This window comes from Falco naumanni, chromosome 20, assembly GCF_017639655.2.
Source record: "Falco naumanni isolate bFalNau1 chromosome 20, bFalNau1.pat, whole genome shotgun sequence".
Classification (NCBI taxonomy): domain Eukaryota; kingdom Metazoa; phylum Chordata; class Aves; order Falconiformes; family Falconidae; genus Falco; species Falco naumanni.
In genome coordinates, this window is record NC_054073.1 from 450,230 (window position 1) to 464,121 (window position 13,892).

The window sequence follows — 13,892 nt, forward strand, 5'->3', positions numbered from 1 at the left end:
TGCTTTCCCTACAGCTGTCGTTTAACTGTCTTGTCTAGGGGGGGTGGAGTTGGGGTCTCAGCATCCCTCATTGTAGAGGAATGAAGGCAGTGGGTTGATTAGTGTTGATAATATGCATCTGTGGCCTTGCCTTGAAGGCAGGGGGTTGATGGACATGGACGATGTGTAGCTGTAGCTCTTCCCGCTAAGTAGTTAAATATCCCTGAGGATTGTGGGAGAGGTGGTCGGACAGGAGGAGCAGTGTGGTCTGACCTCTGGAGTAAGGAGAAACAGCACGGACTGTAGCATCTGACTGATGACGGCCTACTAGTTTGTTTGTGCTGGAACACCTCATGAAGGATGCGCTGGTGACATCGGTCCATGGGCACCAGTGTGCTCCTGGGTGCTGACCCGTGATGGTCACCACGATATCCCTCGTGTAGGGGTCACACGAACCCCCTACAAGGGCTGGTTCTGTGGAGGAGCTGGGACACTTGTGCCCAGCCATGATGATGCTTTTTGTCCCAGCTGCCCCACTCACCTTTGCTTGGAAATGGAGTTTTCCAGCTCAAGGTTTCACTATGTGGGTGGACTCATCCCCTTTGTTGCCCTCCTTGTGGTAATGGCCTGATGTCACGGCTCCCTGACAGAGCACCCCCGTATTGCTGCCCATGCAGCTGGGGGGTGGAAAGCCGCCTGTGCGCAGGCGCCGTGCGTTTCCTTTTTCTGCCACAATTTATGTAGTAGGTGCTGGGTGCAGGGAGCTCCTCTCTAGGTGCCACGTGTCCATGGATGTGTCTCGGTGCCTGCTGCTCCCCCTCCTCCTCCTCCACCAAGCAAGTAAGTGCGAGGTGCTCGTTTTCCCTCAGTGGTGGAAGGGATGGAGCCCACGAGGGCTCGGGGTGGGTTTAGGGGCTCGCAGGAGAGCAGAGGCAAGGCTGGCGTGTGTGACCAGTGGTGCAGGTGCAGCTCTGCGGGAATGGAGTTTGTCCCAAGGACGTTGGGTAAGCCAGGGTGAAAGATGCTCAGCATGACCCAATGCTGGTCTCCTGCTGTCGTTTGCTCCCCCCCCTACTAACGAGGGAATGCATCAGGTCTTGGTTCTGGCTCAGTCTCCATCCAGCTGCTGCCAGATGTGTACTGAGTCCTCTGCTCTACTCCACGTTCAGGGAGCTTCCCTGTGTGTTGTCTCTGAGATGTTTTTTTTTTTTTTTTTTTGTGCTCTGCGGTTTTGTTGTGGGTTATTTAGGGCCGTTTGGAACTGGAGGCGCTTTCTGCCTCTTCTGGAAAGGGGCAGGGATGCTGCCTCTGCCCCAGCCCCCTCCCGGCAGCCGCGAGGGCGTTTAGCGCCGGATGAGCCTTCCAGCACTCATCTGCTGTTTCAACAGGATTTCCTTCTTCAAGTTTATCTCCCCAACCAGCTTTTGCGTGGTCGATGTGTGTTCTTGATGTCCTGGAGCTGACCCCATAGTGTCAGGCAGCAGGGACCAGAAATGCAGAGCCCTGGGGAGGTGACAATTGTGGGGTCTGGCTGCCCAGCGAAGCCAGGATCAGCTTGCTTTCCAGGAGCTGGGGAGAAACCCTTGTCCCCAGCCCAGACTGGACAGCACTGATTTTTAAATAGGGAAGCAGCCAAAATAAAAGGGAAATCTCCTCCTTCTCAGAAGAGTGGAGAAGCAGCTGCCTGTCTGGGGAAGAAGCCATCTCTTCTCTTGCTTGCTCATGTAGGTAACTTGGCCTTTTGGTGCGGTGATGAAAGGGAATCTACCTGACATTTCTGAGCTGTTGCAAGCTTCTCCTTGCACTTCTGTTTTGCACCTCAAAGTTCTGTTTCTTCCTTCTGCCCCGCCTTCACACATAGGAAGCAGTGTGGGTGTCTGGTAGCTGCAGGGGAGCCTGGTGCTGCTCACTTCATGAGCCCTTGTGGGATGTGAAAGCACAGGTCCTGCTGAGGGACCTCAGCCTGGAGCCTCAGAGACAATTAGTTTATTTAAAATAAAAAGGAATCCCCTAATTTCTGCAATCACCTCATGATGGAGCAGTTCCTTAGTGCCCTCTGCATCCAGCATCGGTGGTCCAGTGTGCATCCTCAGCCCTAGGGATACCCCAGAGGCTTCGGGGGAGCCAGCAATGTGTGCTGGCAGCCCAGAAAGCCACCAAATCCCAGGCTGCATCTCCAGCAGCATGGCCAGTGGGTCGAGGTGGGGGATTCTCCTGCTCTGCTCTGGTGAGACCCCCCCCGCCCGCAGCACTGCGTCCTCCTCTGGGGTCCTCAGATGGGCACGGACAGAGGCGAGAGCTGGACCCCCCTCTGCTGGGTGGCCAGGCTGGGAGCTGGGGGGCTCAGCCTGGAGAGGAGATGGCTCCAGGGAGAAATCTGTTGCACTGAGGATGGTGAGACCCCTCACAGTGGGTGCCCTGTCCCTGGAGACACTCAAGTTCAAGTTTGATGGGGCTCTGAGCGCTGGCTCTAGTGGAAAGTGTCCCAGCCGTGGCAGAGGGTGGGACTAAATGGCACTTAAAGGTCCCAAACCATCTGATGATGCTACAGCTTTGTCTGTAGCTGAGCAGAGGTGCTGTGTGTGACAACACGGGGGGCTCCGGGCCCCTATAGTTCAGCCAGTCCGTGGCATCACGCTGTGTGATCGCAGCACAGCAAGGCTCTTCTTTCGGCCAAGGACCCTTCTCCAGCAGCCAGCCCCCAAGCTTGCTGGGTGTCGTCTCGTCCCCCCTGCCCCCCCCCCCCCCCCCCCTCCCGGGCATGCTGTCTTCAGCCCGGCTTCTCTCCCCAGCGTGTGACGGTGAAGGGGAAGAGGTGATTGGGACCGTGGGCAAGTCCGTCACCTTCCACCTCCAGAGCCTGGATGGAAAAGCCGTGGCCTGGAGCTTTCACAACGATGTCATAGTGACTGTGGAAATCGGCAATCCACCTAAACCCACGTTTTTTGATGACAACTACAAGCCACGCTTGGCCTTCCCCATGACCGGCAGCGCGCTCACCATCTCCCAGCTGAGGATGGATGACAGCGGTGCCTACACTGCAAAGACCTCGAAGGCAAAAACCACCTTCACCCTACACGTGTACAGTAAGTGCCTTTCGGTGGTGGCCTTTTTCCTTTTTCCCTACACTTTGTGCTAAACCAGGGGGTTGGGGATGTCCTGACAGCCCCCTGCTTCCCACAGGGGAGCTGGTGGAGCCGGCGGTGACCTGCCTGGAGAAGAACTGCTCAGCCAGCGGCTGCTACTACACCCTGCGCTGTACCGTGTGGGACTCCAGCGACGTCTCCTACGCCTGGGACACAGGGGATGGGCTGTGGAGGAAGGGGTCCACGGTGGTGGTGGAGGAGCCGTCGCTGGGTGAGGAGCTGCTGCCACTCACGTGCATGGCACGAAACCCCGTCAGCAGCCACAACACCACTGTCATCTCACCCGCTGCCATCTGCGCAGGTAACAGCCGTGGGAAGATGCAGGAATGGGTGGTGGGGGTGGGTTGTATCCTGCTCCCAGTGGCTCCGGCTTTCCCCAGAGCTGTGCCTTGGCATGCAAAGGGAGAAATGCGGACCCTCGGCAGAAGCACTTACCTCTCTCCCTGTTCTCTCCCCTCGCCATGCCGCCAGAAAGCACAGCCCACCCTCCCAGCACTGGTGAGCTTCCCAACCACCCGTCCGTGTCTGGCCTCGCTCTTCAGTGTCTGAGTGTGCCCGAGCTCGCTAACAGCGTCCAGCCACCCTGGACCCCCATGGCTGGCGAGGGGGAGATGGGGAGCCTGAGCCCAGCACAGTCCATCTCTTCCCAAAACAGCTTGCGGGGGATATTCAGGCTGTCAGGGCAGTGCCCTCAGCATCCCTGCGCTGTCTTTGTCACCTGGGGAATTTGAGGAAAGGTGGTGTCCCCCCAAAAGTCGTGGCTTGGGCTGGGAGCATCGAATCAATCCATGCAACAGCAAGGCAGAGCCAAGGATGGGCTGGAGGTGGGAGCGTGGCTCCGTGTACCTGCTGCCCCCAGCCCACGGGGGGGGGGTTCGCCTCTCAAAAGCCACCCGTGAGGTCCCCAGAGGCCAGAGACATCGGTGGGGACAGCTGTGGCCATGGAGGGGCTGGGGTGGGAGTCCCTGATGCTGCTCTGTCTGCAAAGCCACTCGTCCTCGTGCAACGTGTCGCCTCCTTTCCATGTTAGACCGTGTTACCGGGAACTAAGGGTCCCTGCGAAGCAGGGGGGGGCTCGGTGGGATGCTGAAGCAGTGACGTGATGTTTCCTCCGGCTCTGATGCTGGGAAGAGGCAGATACGTTTTGGGATGTTGTCACTTGACCTTCTTCTCTTTCAAGGCACCTACTCTAGCGGGCAGGCTGGAATCCTGGCCGCAGCGGTGATGGGAGCCTTGGTGCTTTTAGCCGTGGTTATCTTTGTGATCCACTGTAAATCCAAAGGTGAGCTGTTTCCCCTGCGGGTAACCATCCCTGCGGAGCTGGCACGCAGGAGGTGGGACCTGAGGGGGGAGGACCTGACCTGGGGGCTGTGGCGGTGGGAGCTGAGGGTGCTGCGCAGGGTTTGCTTGTGCTGACGGAGCCCCGTGTCCCTTCTCCCCCAGGCTGGAGGATCTTCCGTTTGCCTGCAGCCGAGGCTGTGAACACAGGTAGGACTTTGGGGCTCCCCCAACCATCCCCCTCCCCCCTTTTTACCTAGTTGGAATAACCCACTCACATTAAGATCAAGAGGAAATAATTCAGGGCTGTGGCTTGGTCCCAGAGCGTACCTGACTCGTGGGACCCCAACACCTCCTCAAACCCCCATCCTGCCCACACAGAGGCAGGTGAAAGGGAACGATCCCAGACGATGTCATGGTGGCTGAAGCTGCACTCTCCCCCAGTTTGTCATTGGAAAACTTCGTGCCAGCCCAAGAAAAAGCCGGGAGCACAGCCGGGAGATCACCAAAGCAAGCAAAGATAAGAGCTTAGAAGAGACAGCTGTGGGGGGAAGAGACAAGTGATGAGGACTTGTGTGCCCCATGGCCAGAAACAACCCCCCTGTAGCATCATGTGCAGCCGGAGCAGCCTCTGCCTGCCAGGGAAAGGTGGCTGGGGGAGAGATGAGAGGCTCCTGGGAGAGATGGAGCGGTGCGATGGGGCCGCCGGGGCTGATGCACACCCTTGGCATCGCTTTGGGATCAGTTCTGCTAAACTTAGGGGTTCAGGCTGAGAAACCGGGTGGAAGAAGAGACCGCTGGACCAGTTTCTGCATCCTCTCCCTGATGTTCAGGGCTGTTTTGTTATGGGATGTGCCGTGCCCATCGCTGCTATAACTGAGCTAATGCCCAGAAGAGATCTCTCTTTTTTATATGCTGACTTCTTGGTTGTTTCCATAAGCTAAAATAAAGCTGGCACAAACGGGGGAGTTCCTGCCTCATGTTTTGCATTTCCATCTGCCTGAGCGGGATGTCGGGATGCACCCAGCACCAGGACCACGGGCTCCTCCTGGCCGATAATTTGGATCCAGCTCTTCTATTGGGAACCATGGGCAAATCCTCTCCCTGAAGTGCTCCTCTCCACACAAGCTGAAGCCTGCACGGCTGTTCCTCTCTGGGGCTGGCAGCAGCACTTCAAATGAGGAGCACTGAAATTTTGACCCCAAAATGGGATTATGAAGGATTTAAGTCCTCTCTCCCCTCCTCTGTTCGATGAGCCAAAGGATGAGCTGATGCTAACGCTTGCTGCAATGGTGGGGAAGTATGAAGGAGAGACAAATGCGTATCACCCTCAGAAAGCAGCTGGGGATCTGGCATTTAAATAGAAAAAGCTGATTTTCACCGGCAAGTCCCTTCGGCTGCTGTCCTTTGAGCTGGAAGCAAGCGCCCCGCTCCCACAGCGGCTGGGGCAGGAGGGATGCTGGGATGAGAAGCGATGTGATCCCTCGACCCTGCCCCCCAGCCAACACCTCCAGCAGCTCCAAGGGGCTGCCGGGTGCCGCAGCCCCTGCGTGGTTGGGATTTCACCCCACCCTTGGCACCCTTTTAGCTGGGATTCCCTCCAGCCCTGTGTGAGGACCAGTATCCCACCAGCCCCGCGGGTGATGCAGGGGGGTCCACTGCAGTCCCTTCCCAGCTGTGCAGCCTCCTCCCTCGCTGCCCTGCCGCTTTTTTCTCCTTGCAGAGGCCAGCCCGGAGTGCATGACGGTGTATGCCCAAATCGGCCCTGCCCAGCAGGTGAGTCCACGCAGGCTCGTCCCCATCCTGTGCCAGACCGGGCTGTGCAGCTGGGGGGTCCCTGCATGGGAGGGGGATGGCCTGGGAGCCACGTGGCGGGGATGGGGAGGAAGGACAGCAGCTGGGCACCCCCTGGCTTTGTCTGTTATTTCCCCCTGGGAACTTGGAGGGGGACATGCCAGCGCTGGGGCTTGCCCAAAAGCAGCTGGCATGGCCGCAGCCGCTGCCTGCACTTCCCAGTGCCTCCGCAGGGTCTCTGCCCCCCACCCTCACTAAGCTGCTTCGGCTCTCCCAGGCTTTGATATCCCTCTGCCAACTCCCAGCCCTGGCAACGCTTTTTAAAACGTTTTTCCCAGGTGCACCCGCAGAGTTCCTCTAACGCGCAGCAAGGGGAGCCAAACAGGATGCCGACCCCTGGTGTGGAGACCTCCAAAACCATCTATTCCACCATCCAGGCTATGGCCCAGGTGAGTGGGCACTCATGGCTCTCTCCCCCTCAGGGGCTCTGGCACCAAGCAAGGAGCTAGGCAAGACCCCAGAGTGAGAGACACAACCCCGGAGCAAGGGGCACGGTCAGACAGGTCTTCACTGGGCTTTCTTGGGGTCCAGCGCTTCGAACCAAGCCTGTGGGTCCCTTGTCCCTCGCCAGCGGAGGGATTGGCACCCACGAGCCCAGGCAGAGCTTTTGCCCTTTTGCAGCTGCAGACAGACGATGAGAAGATGGGTAACGGCGTGCCAGGGTGCCAGAAGGAGTCGCTCAGCCAGCCAGCCTCCATGGACAGCCCCAGCAGGGCTCCGGTGTGCCCATGAGCCCGCTTTGAGCGCGGCGCTGCTCTCTGCCCGCCCCTGGCCATGGGGCCACAGCATCCCCCCTTCCCTCCCCATCACTGCTGCCATCAATTCGCCTGTCAGCACCGGTCCCTGGCCATCGACGCGAGGATGTAAGCGCCCTGCCAGTGCAGGCTTCTCTGGCACAGGAGCTCTGCCTGTGTTTTGGCATCCATGTGGGGTTTGGGCTCCTTTTTCTGCCCTCTCCGACCAGATCAAGGCATATGGACCAAAACTGTGGCTGCAAGTCCAGCCCTCCTGGTCCAGGGACATGAGCTGATGCTCCTGGGATTTGCCCTGCAGCACCTCACAGCGCGGAGCCTCAGGACGAGTGGATGGGAAGACTTGAGGAGCCACTTAAAGCCTTTTGTACATTTCTTTCTTTTGTTTTAAATTTTTTTTTTTTTTTGGCTATACTTTCAAACTTGGCAAGTACTTTGTTTGGTTGCTAAAACAAGAGGAAGCAAAAATAACACTTGGTGGTAGAAAGCTGAACACAGAACCATGGGTGCCTTTGCCCAGGCGCTGCGGTTTGGGTGCCAGCTGCTTCCCCAGCTCTCACTGCTCTCAGGTCCATCAGGGACCTTCCAAACCTCGCAGCATCCTGCTCAGCACCGCTTTACACCAGCAGCGAGCAGCTTGCAGTCCCTTGAGACACAGCAGGGCTGTGCTCCAGGGGCAGAAGGTGGTCCAGGCTTGGGGGGAAAACAGGACAAGGGACATGGCTGGTGCCGTTCTGCTCCATTCCTTTGATGTGTTTGTATATGAGGTTTTATTCTTGGATGAAATATTTGTATGTGAAGTGCTCTCTTTCCGGAGTTCGGCAGCTTCCCAGCAGAGCTTTAGGGAGGAGAGCAGCTCTCGGAGCCCTGAGCGATGCAGGGATGCTGCACGGCGTGGTAGCGGCCACATCCTACTGGGATGTGTGTCCTGTGGTGGTTCACCCAGAGCTGGGACTTACAAGGACCTGGGTGCCCATCGAGCAGGACCCGGGGCACATCCCCACCCTCCCTTGCTCCCCAAACTTGCCTGGGGCTGACAACTGAGCCGAACACTCATGTTGGCATCAATTTTCCGGTGCCGCCGGACAGACAGACGCTGCCCGTGCCGGGAAGCCTCTTCCCGTGCGCGCTGCTTCCCTCTGCTCTTTGTCTTGTCTGCGCGGATAGTAAATTATTCAGGGATGAAACCGGAGATTTCTTTGAAGTGCCTGGCACAGGAGAGCCCTCTAGGAGCTACTGGAATAAAAATGCAAGACACATCTGAGCTCAATTTCTGTCTGCATATTATTTTCGGTGAAAACAGGCCATTATTGACGAGCCCGTGGAGTAGTTTGTTTGTTCTCTGTATTTTCACAGTATGTGACAGGCTTGTTTTTGAGTTCCTCAAATTCATGCCAATCAATTAAAAATATATACCTCAGTGGGGCATGCATTCTACCGGGGAATTTGTCTGTGTGGCACCGAATCTGTCCTTGTAACTCCGATCCCCAGTATGGGCTGGGATTAAAATAGGGGTGATGGCACCAGGGACTGGCCTGAAGGCGGCCAGGGCAGTGCTGGAGCATCGCCACCTCCTCTGCCCCTGCCAAGGCTGACGAGGCTCCATCCCTGGCCCCGGGCACATGAACCCCCGGGATGGTTTCTGCCGAATTAATCACCCTATTTCAGTGACAACACCTTTGAGCTCACAGGAAGCCGTTGGCCGGGCAGAAAGGGGAAGGAAAGCGTTGCAAGAGGGGGAGCAGCGGTGGAAGGCTCGGTGGGGCAGAGGAGGATGGACCCCAGAGGTGCTGGGCTGGGGTGGCTCTGCATCGCAGTGCTCTGCTCTGGAGCTGGTGAGTGGGGCTGGGGGGTGCTGGGGGGTCCAGGGGCTCCCCCCATCTGTGGGGCTGGGGGCAGGAAGAGGAAGGGGCGATGTGCAGGCAGCAGGTGCAATGCCACGATGCCTTCCTAGGGGATCCTTGGTGGCCAGGCAGGATGCTCGCCTGGCCGTTTTGTGGAGGGCAAAGCTCAGGCTGCCTGCTTTATTGCTTGGTCGCAGTCTGGCTCACGTGCCAGGGGACAGTGAGGGGTTTTCTGGGCTCTCCCAGCACCGAGTTGTGCTGCAAACCCACACCCCGAGCCCCCTTGCTCCTGCCCAGCCTTTTACTGGCCAAGCAGCAGGGATGCTACGCTCCCTTTCGTGGCCAGCAGCATAGTGGCTGTGAGCTTGTTCGCTCGGGGACCCTGTTTTCCCCCTGCAGAGCTCCCACCCGCGCTGGCACCGCTGCCAGTTGCCCAACCTCCGGCCACTCCACGGGGTTGCGTTAAGCACGGTGCCACCCGGCAGTACGTGACCACACACGGCTTCCAGCGAGCCCCTGGCTTGGGCTCCCTGGCATCCCCCGCAGGGCTGCCGTTGTTGCCAGCATCTTCATTAGCGGGGGTTTGTCTCGGCAGGAGCGTGCTGTGAACCCGGCGCTCGCTGCCCCAGCAGGATGTGGGATGTCAGCACCTGCTGCTCTGCTGTCACCCCCCAGCCTGCTCTGGCGATGGCCCCCTAGCCCCACACCTCCATCCCGAGTCACTGGAGGGATGTGGGTTAGCTGGTTCTTGCTCCTACCTCACCTTTCCCTATGCTGTGGTGCAGGCTGAGCTCCTGGTGCAGAAGCGCTGAGGGGGGGGGGGCTGGTGCAGCCCCCAGCTCTGCAGCTCCGCTCCTGATCCTTGGGGGCAGCTCGGCTTTGGGGAGGCAGCAACAGGAATTAATGACCCTCGTTCCCAGCTCTTGTCCTCAAAGAAAAGGAGCCGGGGCATCAAAACACGACGCAGCATGATGACACCCTGGAGCCAACGGGAGAGCCCACCACAACTGCCAGGGACGTGGCCAAGCTGATGACGTGGCCAACGGCCACCCCAACCCCTCCTTGGACTTGGGACCCCATCACCCAGCTGGTGCCGACGCAAGCAGGCGCCGTGGGGAACAAAACCCGTGAGTCCCAGAGAGAAAGGAAGAGACGTGACTTGGGGATGTGTCATCGTCCTGGAGGGTTCTGCATCCCCCCAGGGACCCCCCTGGTGCCTGCCCACCTGAGTGGGCAGCTTGCCCATATCTCCTATCTCTTCCCATAGAAAATGCATCGGCTGTTCCCATCAGGTACTGGTCCCCCGGCATCTTTGTGGTGGTCGCTCTGCTCGTGCTCTTCGTCACCTACTGGCGGACCAAGGGGGAAGGTGAGCTCCCCCCGCCGGGGCACCAGCGCCTCCCCCCTTCGCTCAACCGTGGGCTCAGTTAGCAGGAAAGGGTGACAGCCACCTTGCAGCCCACATCCTCAAAGCATCGAGAAGTGGCACAAAGAAATCAGTTATTCTGGCACAGCAACATGAGGGGGGTCTGGCTACGTGTTGGAGCAGGGCGGGCAGGATCAGGCCCTTGCCAGAAATTCCTTTGGCCACAGCTTAGCTCTGTGGGGAGGGTTCCCCCTTGCTCAGGTCTGGCTTGAAAAGTCCAGAGATTTATCTGTTCGCTCCTTTTCTGCTCAGTTTGGCATCTGGGTGCCAGCTCTGCCCTTTGCCCTGGGGCTTCTCCTGCTCTGCTCTAACACAAACCTTGGCCTTGGGGTTTTGGCCTCCTGTAAATCAAACCCCAAAGCTCAGCAGCTCGTCCCTGCCGCTGCCCTCTTCCCAGGAGGGCCTTGCTGGGCTTATTTGCAAAGAATAAAAAAATAAGCCTGTTTGGCCCCGCTGTAACGCCTGTGTCTGCCCTGGTCCGCAGGGAGCCGGGACCGAGCCGCCTCTGCCAGTGACTCTTCAGGTGAGACGTGGCCAGCCCAAGCGCCGCGGGGCCAGGGCATCCCATTGTCCCATCGCTGCCCTGCTCTTGGTGCTGCCATTCACATCCCCGGCTCCTTGCATTGCAGATCTGGGAGCCCTGGACCACGTCCCTAACCACGACACCACCCCGATAATCCCCATCGCTCAGGTGAGCCGGGCTGGTGGGGATCCTCTCACCAGCAACGCGTGAGCTGGAAGGGCTGAGAGGTCCTTGCCAGCCCCAGCACGGCTTCGGGCAACTGCCAGCTCTTGCCTCAGTTTCCCCATCCACCGCAGCCATGTGGCACAGGGGAGGCGGGTGATGAGGATGCTCAGTGCAGCTCCTCCAGCAGCCGCTGCGTTTCTTGCAGGAGGAGAGGAAGGGGCTAGAGAAACCCCCAGACCTGGAGCACATCGAAACCACCTTCTGTGAGCCGGACCCCCCACCGCCCCAGCTGCTGCCATCCCAGGTATCTCACTGAGCCCCAGTACTTGGGGGGGGGGAGGGGCTGCCAGCTGAGCCCCAGTCCGTACAGGTCCCTGGGGAAGGCTTGTAGCCCCCCCCCAGTGCCTGATTTTGCTTCTCCCCAGCCCGATACCCCCACAGCTGCCAGTGGTCCCTGCTGCTCTGAGGAGCCTGGTGCCGACTGAGGGCTCCTGGGGGACCCCAGCGGCTTCCAGACACCCCCAGGGAGCACGAGGCCACCTCTGATGGGCAGCGTGGGGACCAAGCCAGGATGATGACCAGGGACCACGTGGCAGCTGGGGGGGGGGCACGAACATCACGTGCTGCCTCAGCCCTTCCTACGGATGCTCGAGCATGTGCCCAAATCCCGGTGGGAATGGGGACCGACATGGGACAGGGACCCGCGTGGGATGTGGCGGCGTGTGTGCTGCTACTGCCGTGCCCCACATGCAAGGATAGGGGCTTGGGGTGCATGGGCTGGGCATGGCCAAGCCAATAAAGCAGGATTTCACCCCAAAACTCCTGGGCTTTCTGTGCCAGGCCCCATGCCCAGCACACCCATCACTTTTTCCCCCATCTCTTGGAAGGGAGTGGAGGCGGCTGGCGGCCAGCCCACGCGGAGAAGGAGTTATGCTGTTGCTTGCTTATTCATGGAAGGGGAAAAATAAAACCACCAAACACCCACACAGGATTGAAATAACCCCCGCACCCCCCTCCACCCCCCGCCCCCGGGGCCAGCAGCTTGTCAGATGACTGTGAGAACTCATCACAGGTCAAAGATGGGGTGAGGGCTGGAAGCAGGATCCCCAGTGCCTCTGCGGGGATGTCCTCAGGGAAACGAGGAGCCTGGGGGGGGGGTGGGGGGGTGGGTCTGACTCCCAGCATGGCTTGGCAGGGGACCTAGCAACCCCCCCCTCCCACTCCCTCCACGCATGCACTACAGGGATCCAGCTCCTGGGAACAGCGGTGGTTGCAGTGACCTGCCTCAGTTTCCCCTTGCTCTGCTCCTCACCCCCCCGGCAAACACCCGCCTGCAAGGTGCACGGAGCGGGGCGCAGCCGGGGGGCGGGGGGCAAAGCTGAGATGGGGGCAGAAAAGGTGCAAAAACCAAAGGAAACGCTGATGCGGGTTCCCAGTGACTAACCGTTGCCGTTGTTTTGGTGGCTGGGGGGAGCAGGCTCTGGGGTGGGGGCTCTGGGCTGGCTGTGGGGTGCAGGTGGGTGCTGGGGGGGACACGCAGGTGCCGGCACATCCGCTGCTTTGATTGTCACAGTGAGGCGACCGCAGGCAGCAGCCCCGGGGCAGGTGGAGGCTCTGCAACACCCCGGGGAGCTGAGCACGGGGGTGGGGGGGGTGGGGGGGGGGGGGGGTGGGGGACACGGGACCCGCTCCCCCAGCAAAGCGGTTGGGACTCGTCCCCCCGCCCGCCGGCAAGGTCTGGGCATCTCTCCAGTCTGCACTGAGGGGAGGCAGAGCAGCAGCCCCTGCTGCCCTCTGCTCATCCCAACCCCTTGGCCCCATAAACCCCAACCCCTTGGTCCCCCAACCCCTTGGCCCCAAAACCCCCAAACTCTTGGTCCCCCAACCCCTTGGCCCCATAAACCCCAACCCCATGGACCCTTAAACCCCAAACCTGTGGTCCCCCCAAACCCGTGGTCCCCCAAACCTTTGGCCCCCATGGGTTCCATCACCTTGGCCCCATAAACTCCCAATCCTTGGCCCCAAAAACCCAACCTCTTGGCCCCAAACACCCCAACCCCTTGGTCACCTGAACCCTTGGCCCCATAAACCCCAACCCCTTGGTCCCCTGAACCCTTGGCCCCATAGACCCCAACCCCCTGGTCACCTGAATCCTTGGCCCCCATCAGTTCCAACCCCTTGGCCCCATAAACCCCCAGCCCATGGTCCCCCGAACCCTTGGCCCCCACGGGTTCCATCCCCTTGGCCCCATGAACCCCAACCTTTGGTCCCCCACAGAACACCAGCTTTTGGCCCCATTAGACTCCAAGTCATTTGTCCCAGAAAGCCCAAAGCCTTGGCCCCCACAAGCCCCCACACCTCACAGACCCCAACTCCTTGGCCCCTCAGACCCCAAACCGTTGGACCCCCCAAACCCCAACTCCTTGGCCCTCTAAACCTCAAACCTTTGCCCCTTCAAACCCCAAATCCTTGACCCCTCAAACCTCAAACCCTTCACCCCAGAGCCTCCAAGCCCTTTGTCCCAAAGACCCCGAATCTTTGGCCCTCCAGACCCCAACTCTTTAACCCCTCAAACCCCAACCCCTTGGACCCCTAAACCCCAAACCTTTGCCCCCTCAAACCTCAAATTCTTGGTCTCCACAACCTCCAAATCCTTGACACCCCCCCCCAAATCTTTGCCTCCTCAGACCTTAAATCCTTGGTGCCCACAACCCCCAAATCCTTGGTCCCCACAACGCCCAAATCCTTGACTCCCCAAACTTTTGCCCCCTCAACCCCCAAATCCTTGGTCCCCACAACCCCTAAATCCTTGGTCCCCACAACCCCTAAATCCTTGACACCCCCCAAACCCTTCATCCCATAGCCTCCAAGCCCCTTGTCCTCACAGACCCCAAACCCTTGGCCCCATAATCCCAAACTCCTTGA

At 59.4% G+C, this 13,892-nt stretch overlaps 2 protein-coding genes across 5 annotated transcripts; both read left to right on the plus strand.

Moving 5' to 3' along the window:
• The first annotated feature begins 491 nt into the window (after nucleotides 1–491).
• Nucleotides 492–8,279, plus strand: LOC121080080 (SLAM family member 7-like). Of its 4 annotated transcripts, XM_040577936.1 has the most exons (9): nucleotides 498–819; nucleotides 2,772–3,065; nucleotides 3,163–3,426; nucleotides 3,597–3,623; nucleotides 4,306–4,407; nucleotides 4,569–4,613; nucleotides 6,127–6,179; nucleotides 6,536–6,646; nucleotides 6,879–8,279. In XM_040577936.1, exons 1-9 carry the CDS (start codon nucleotides 651–653, stop codon nucleotides 6,987–6,989), a joined length of 1,176 nt encoding a protein of 391 aa, XP_040433870.1. In that variant the 5' UTR covers nucleotides 498–650; the 3' UTR covers nucleotides 6,990–8,279. The 4 variants fall into 4 exon arrangements, with proteins under 4 accessions (XP_040433872.1, XP_040433873.1, XP_040433870.1 ...); XM_040577937.1 differs by lacking the exon at nucleotides 3,597–3,623 and having other exon boundaries at nucleotides 499–819; XM_040577938.1 differs by lacking the exons at nucleotides 6,127–6,179; nucleotides 6,536–6,646; nucleotides 6,879–8,279 and adding an exon at nucleotides 4,785–5,369 and having other exon boundaries at nucleotides 492–819.
• A 471-nt stretch (nucleotides 8,280–8,750) lies between these two features.
• LOC121080141 lies at nucleotides 8,751–11,918 on the plus strand. The gene is made up of 7 exons (XM_040578005.1): nucleotides 8,751–8,844; nucleotides 9,774–9,980; nucleotides 10,121–10,222; nucleotides 10,764–10,802; nucleotides 10,909–10,970; nucleotides 11,173–11,271; nucleotides 11,393–11,918. Exons 1-7 carry the CDS (start codon nucleotides 8,784–8,786, stop codon nucleotides 11,450–11,452), a joined length of 630 nt encoding a protein of 209 aa, XP_040433939.1. The 5' UTR covers nucleotides 8,751–8,783; the 3' UTR covers nucleotides 11,453–11,918.
• Nucleotides 11,919–13,892: the final 1,974 nt, after the last annotated feature.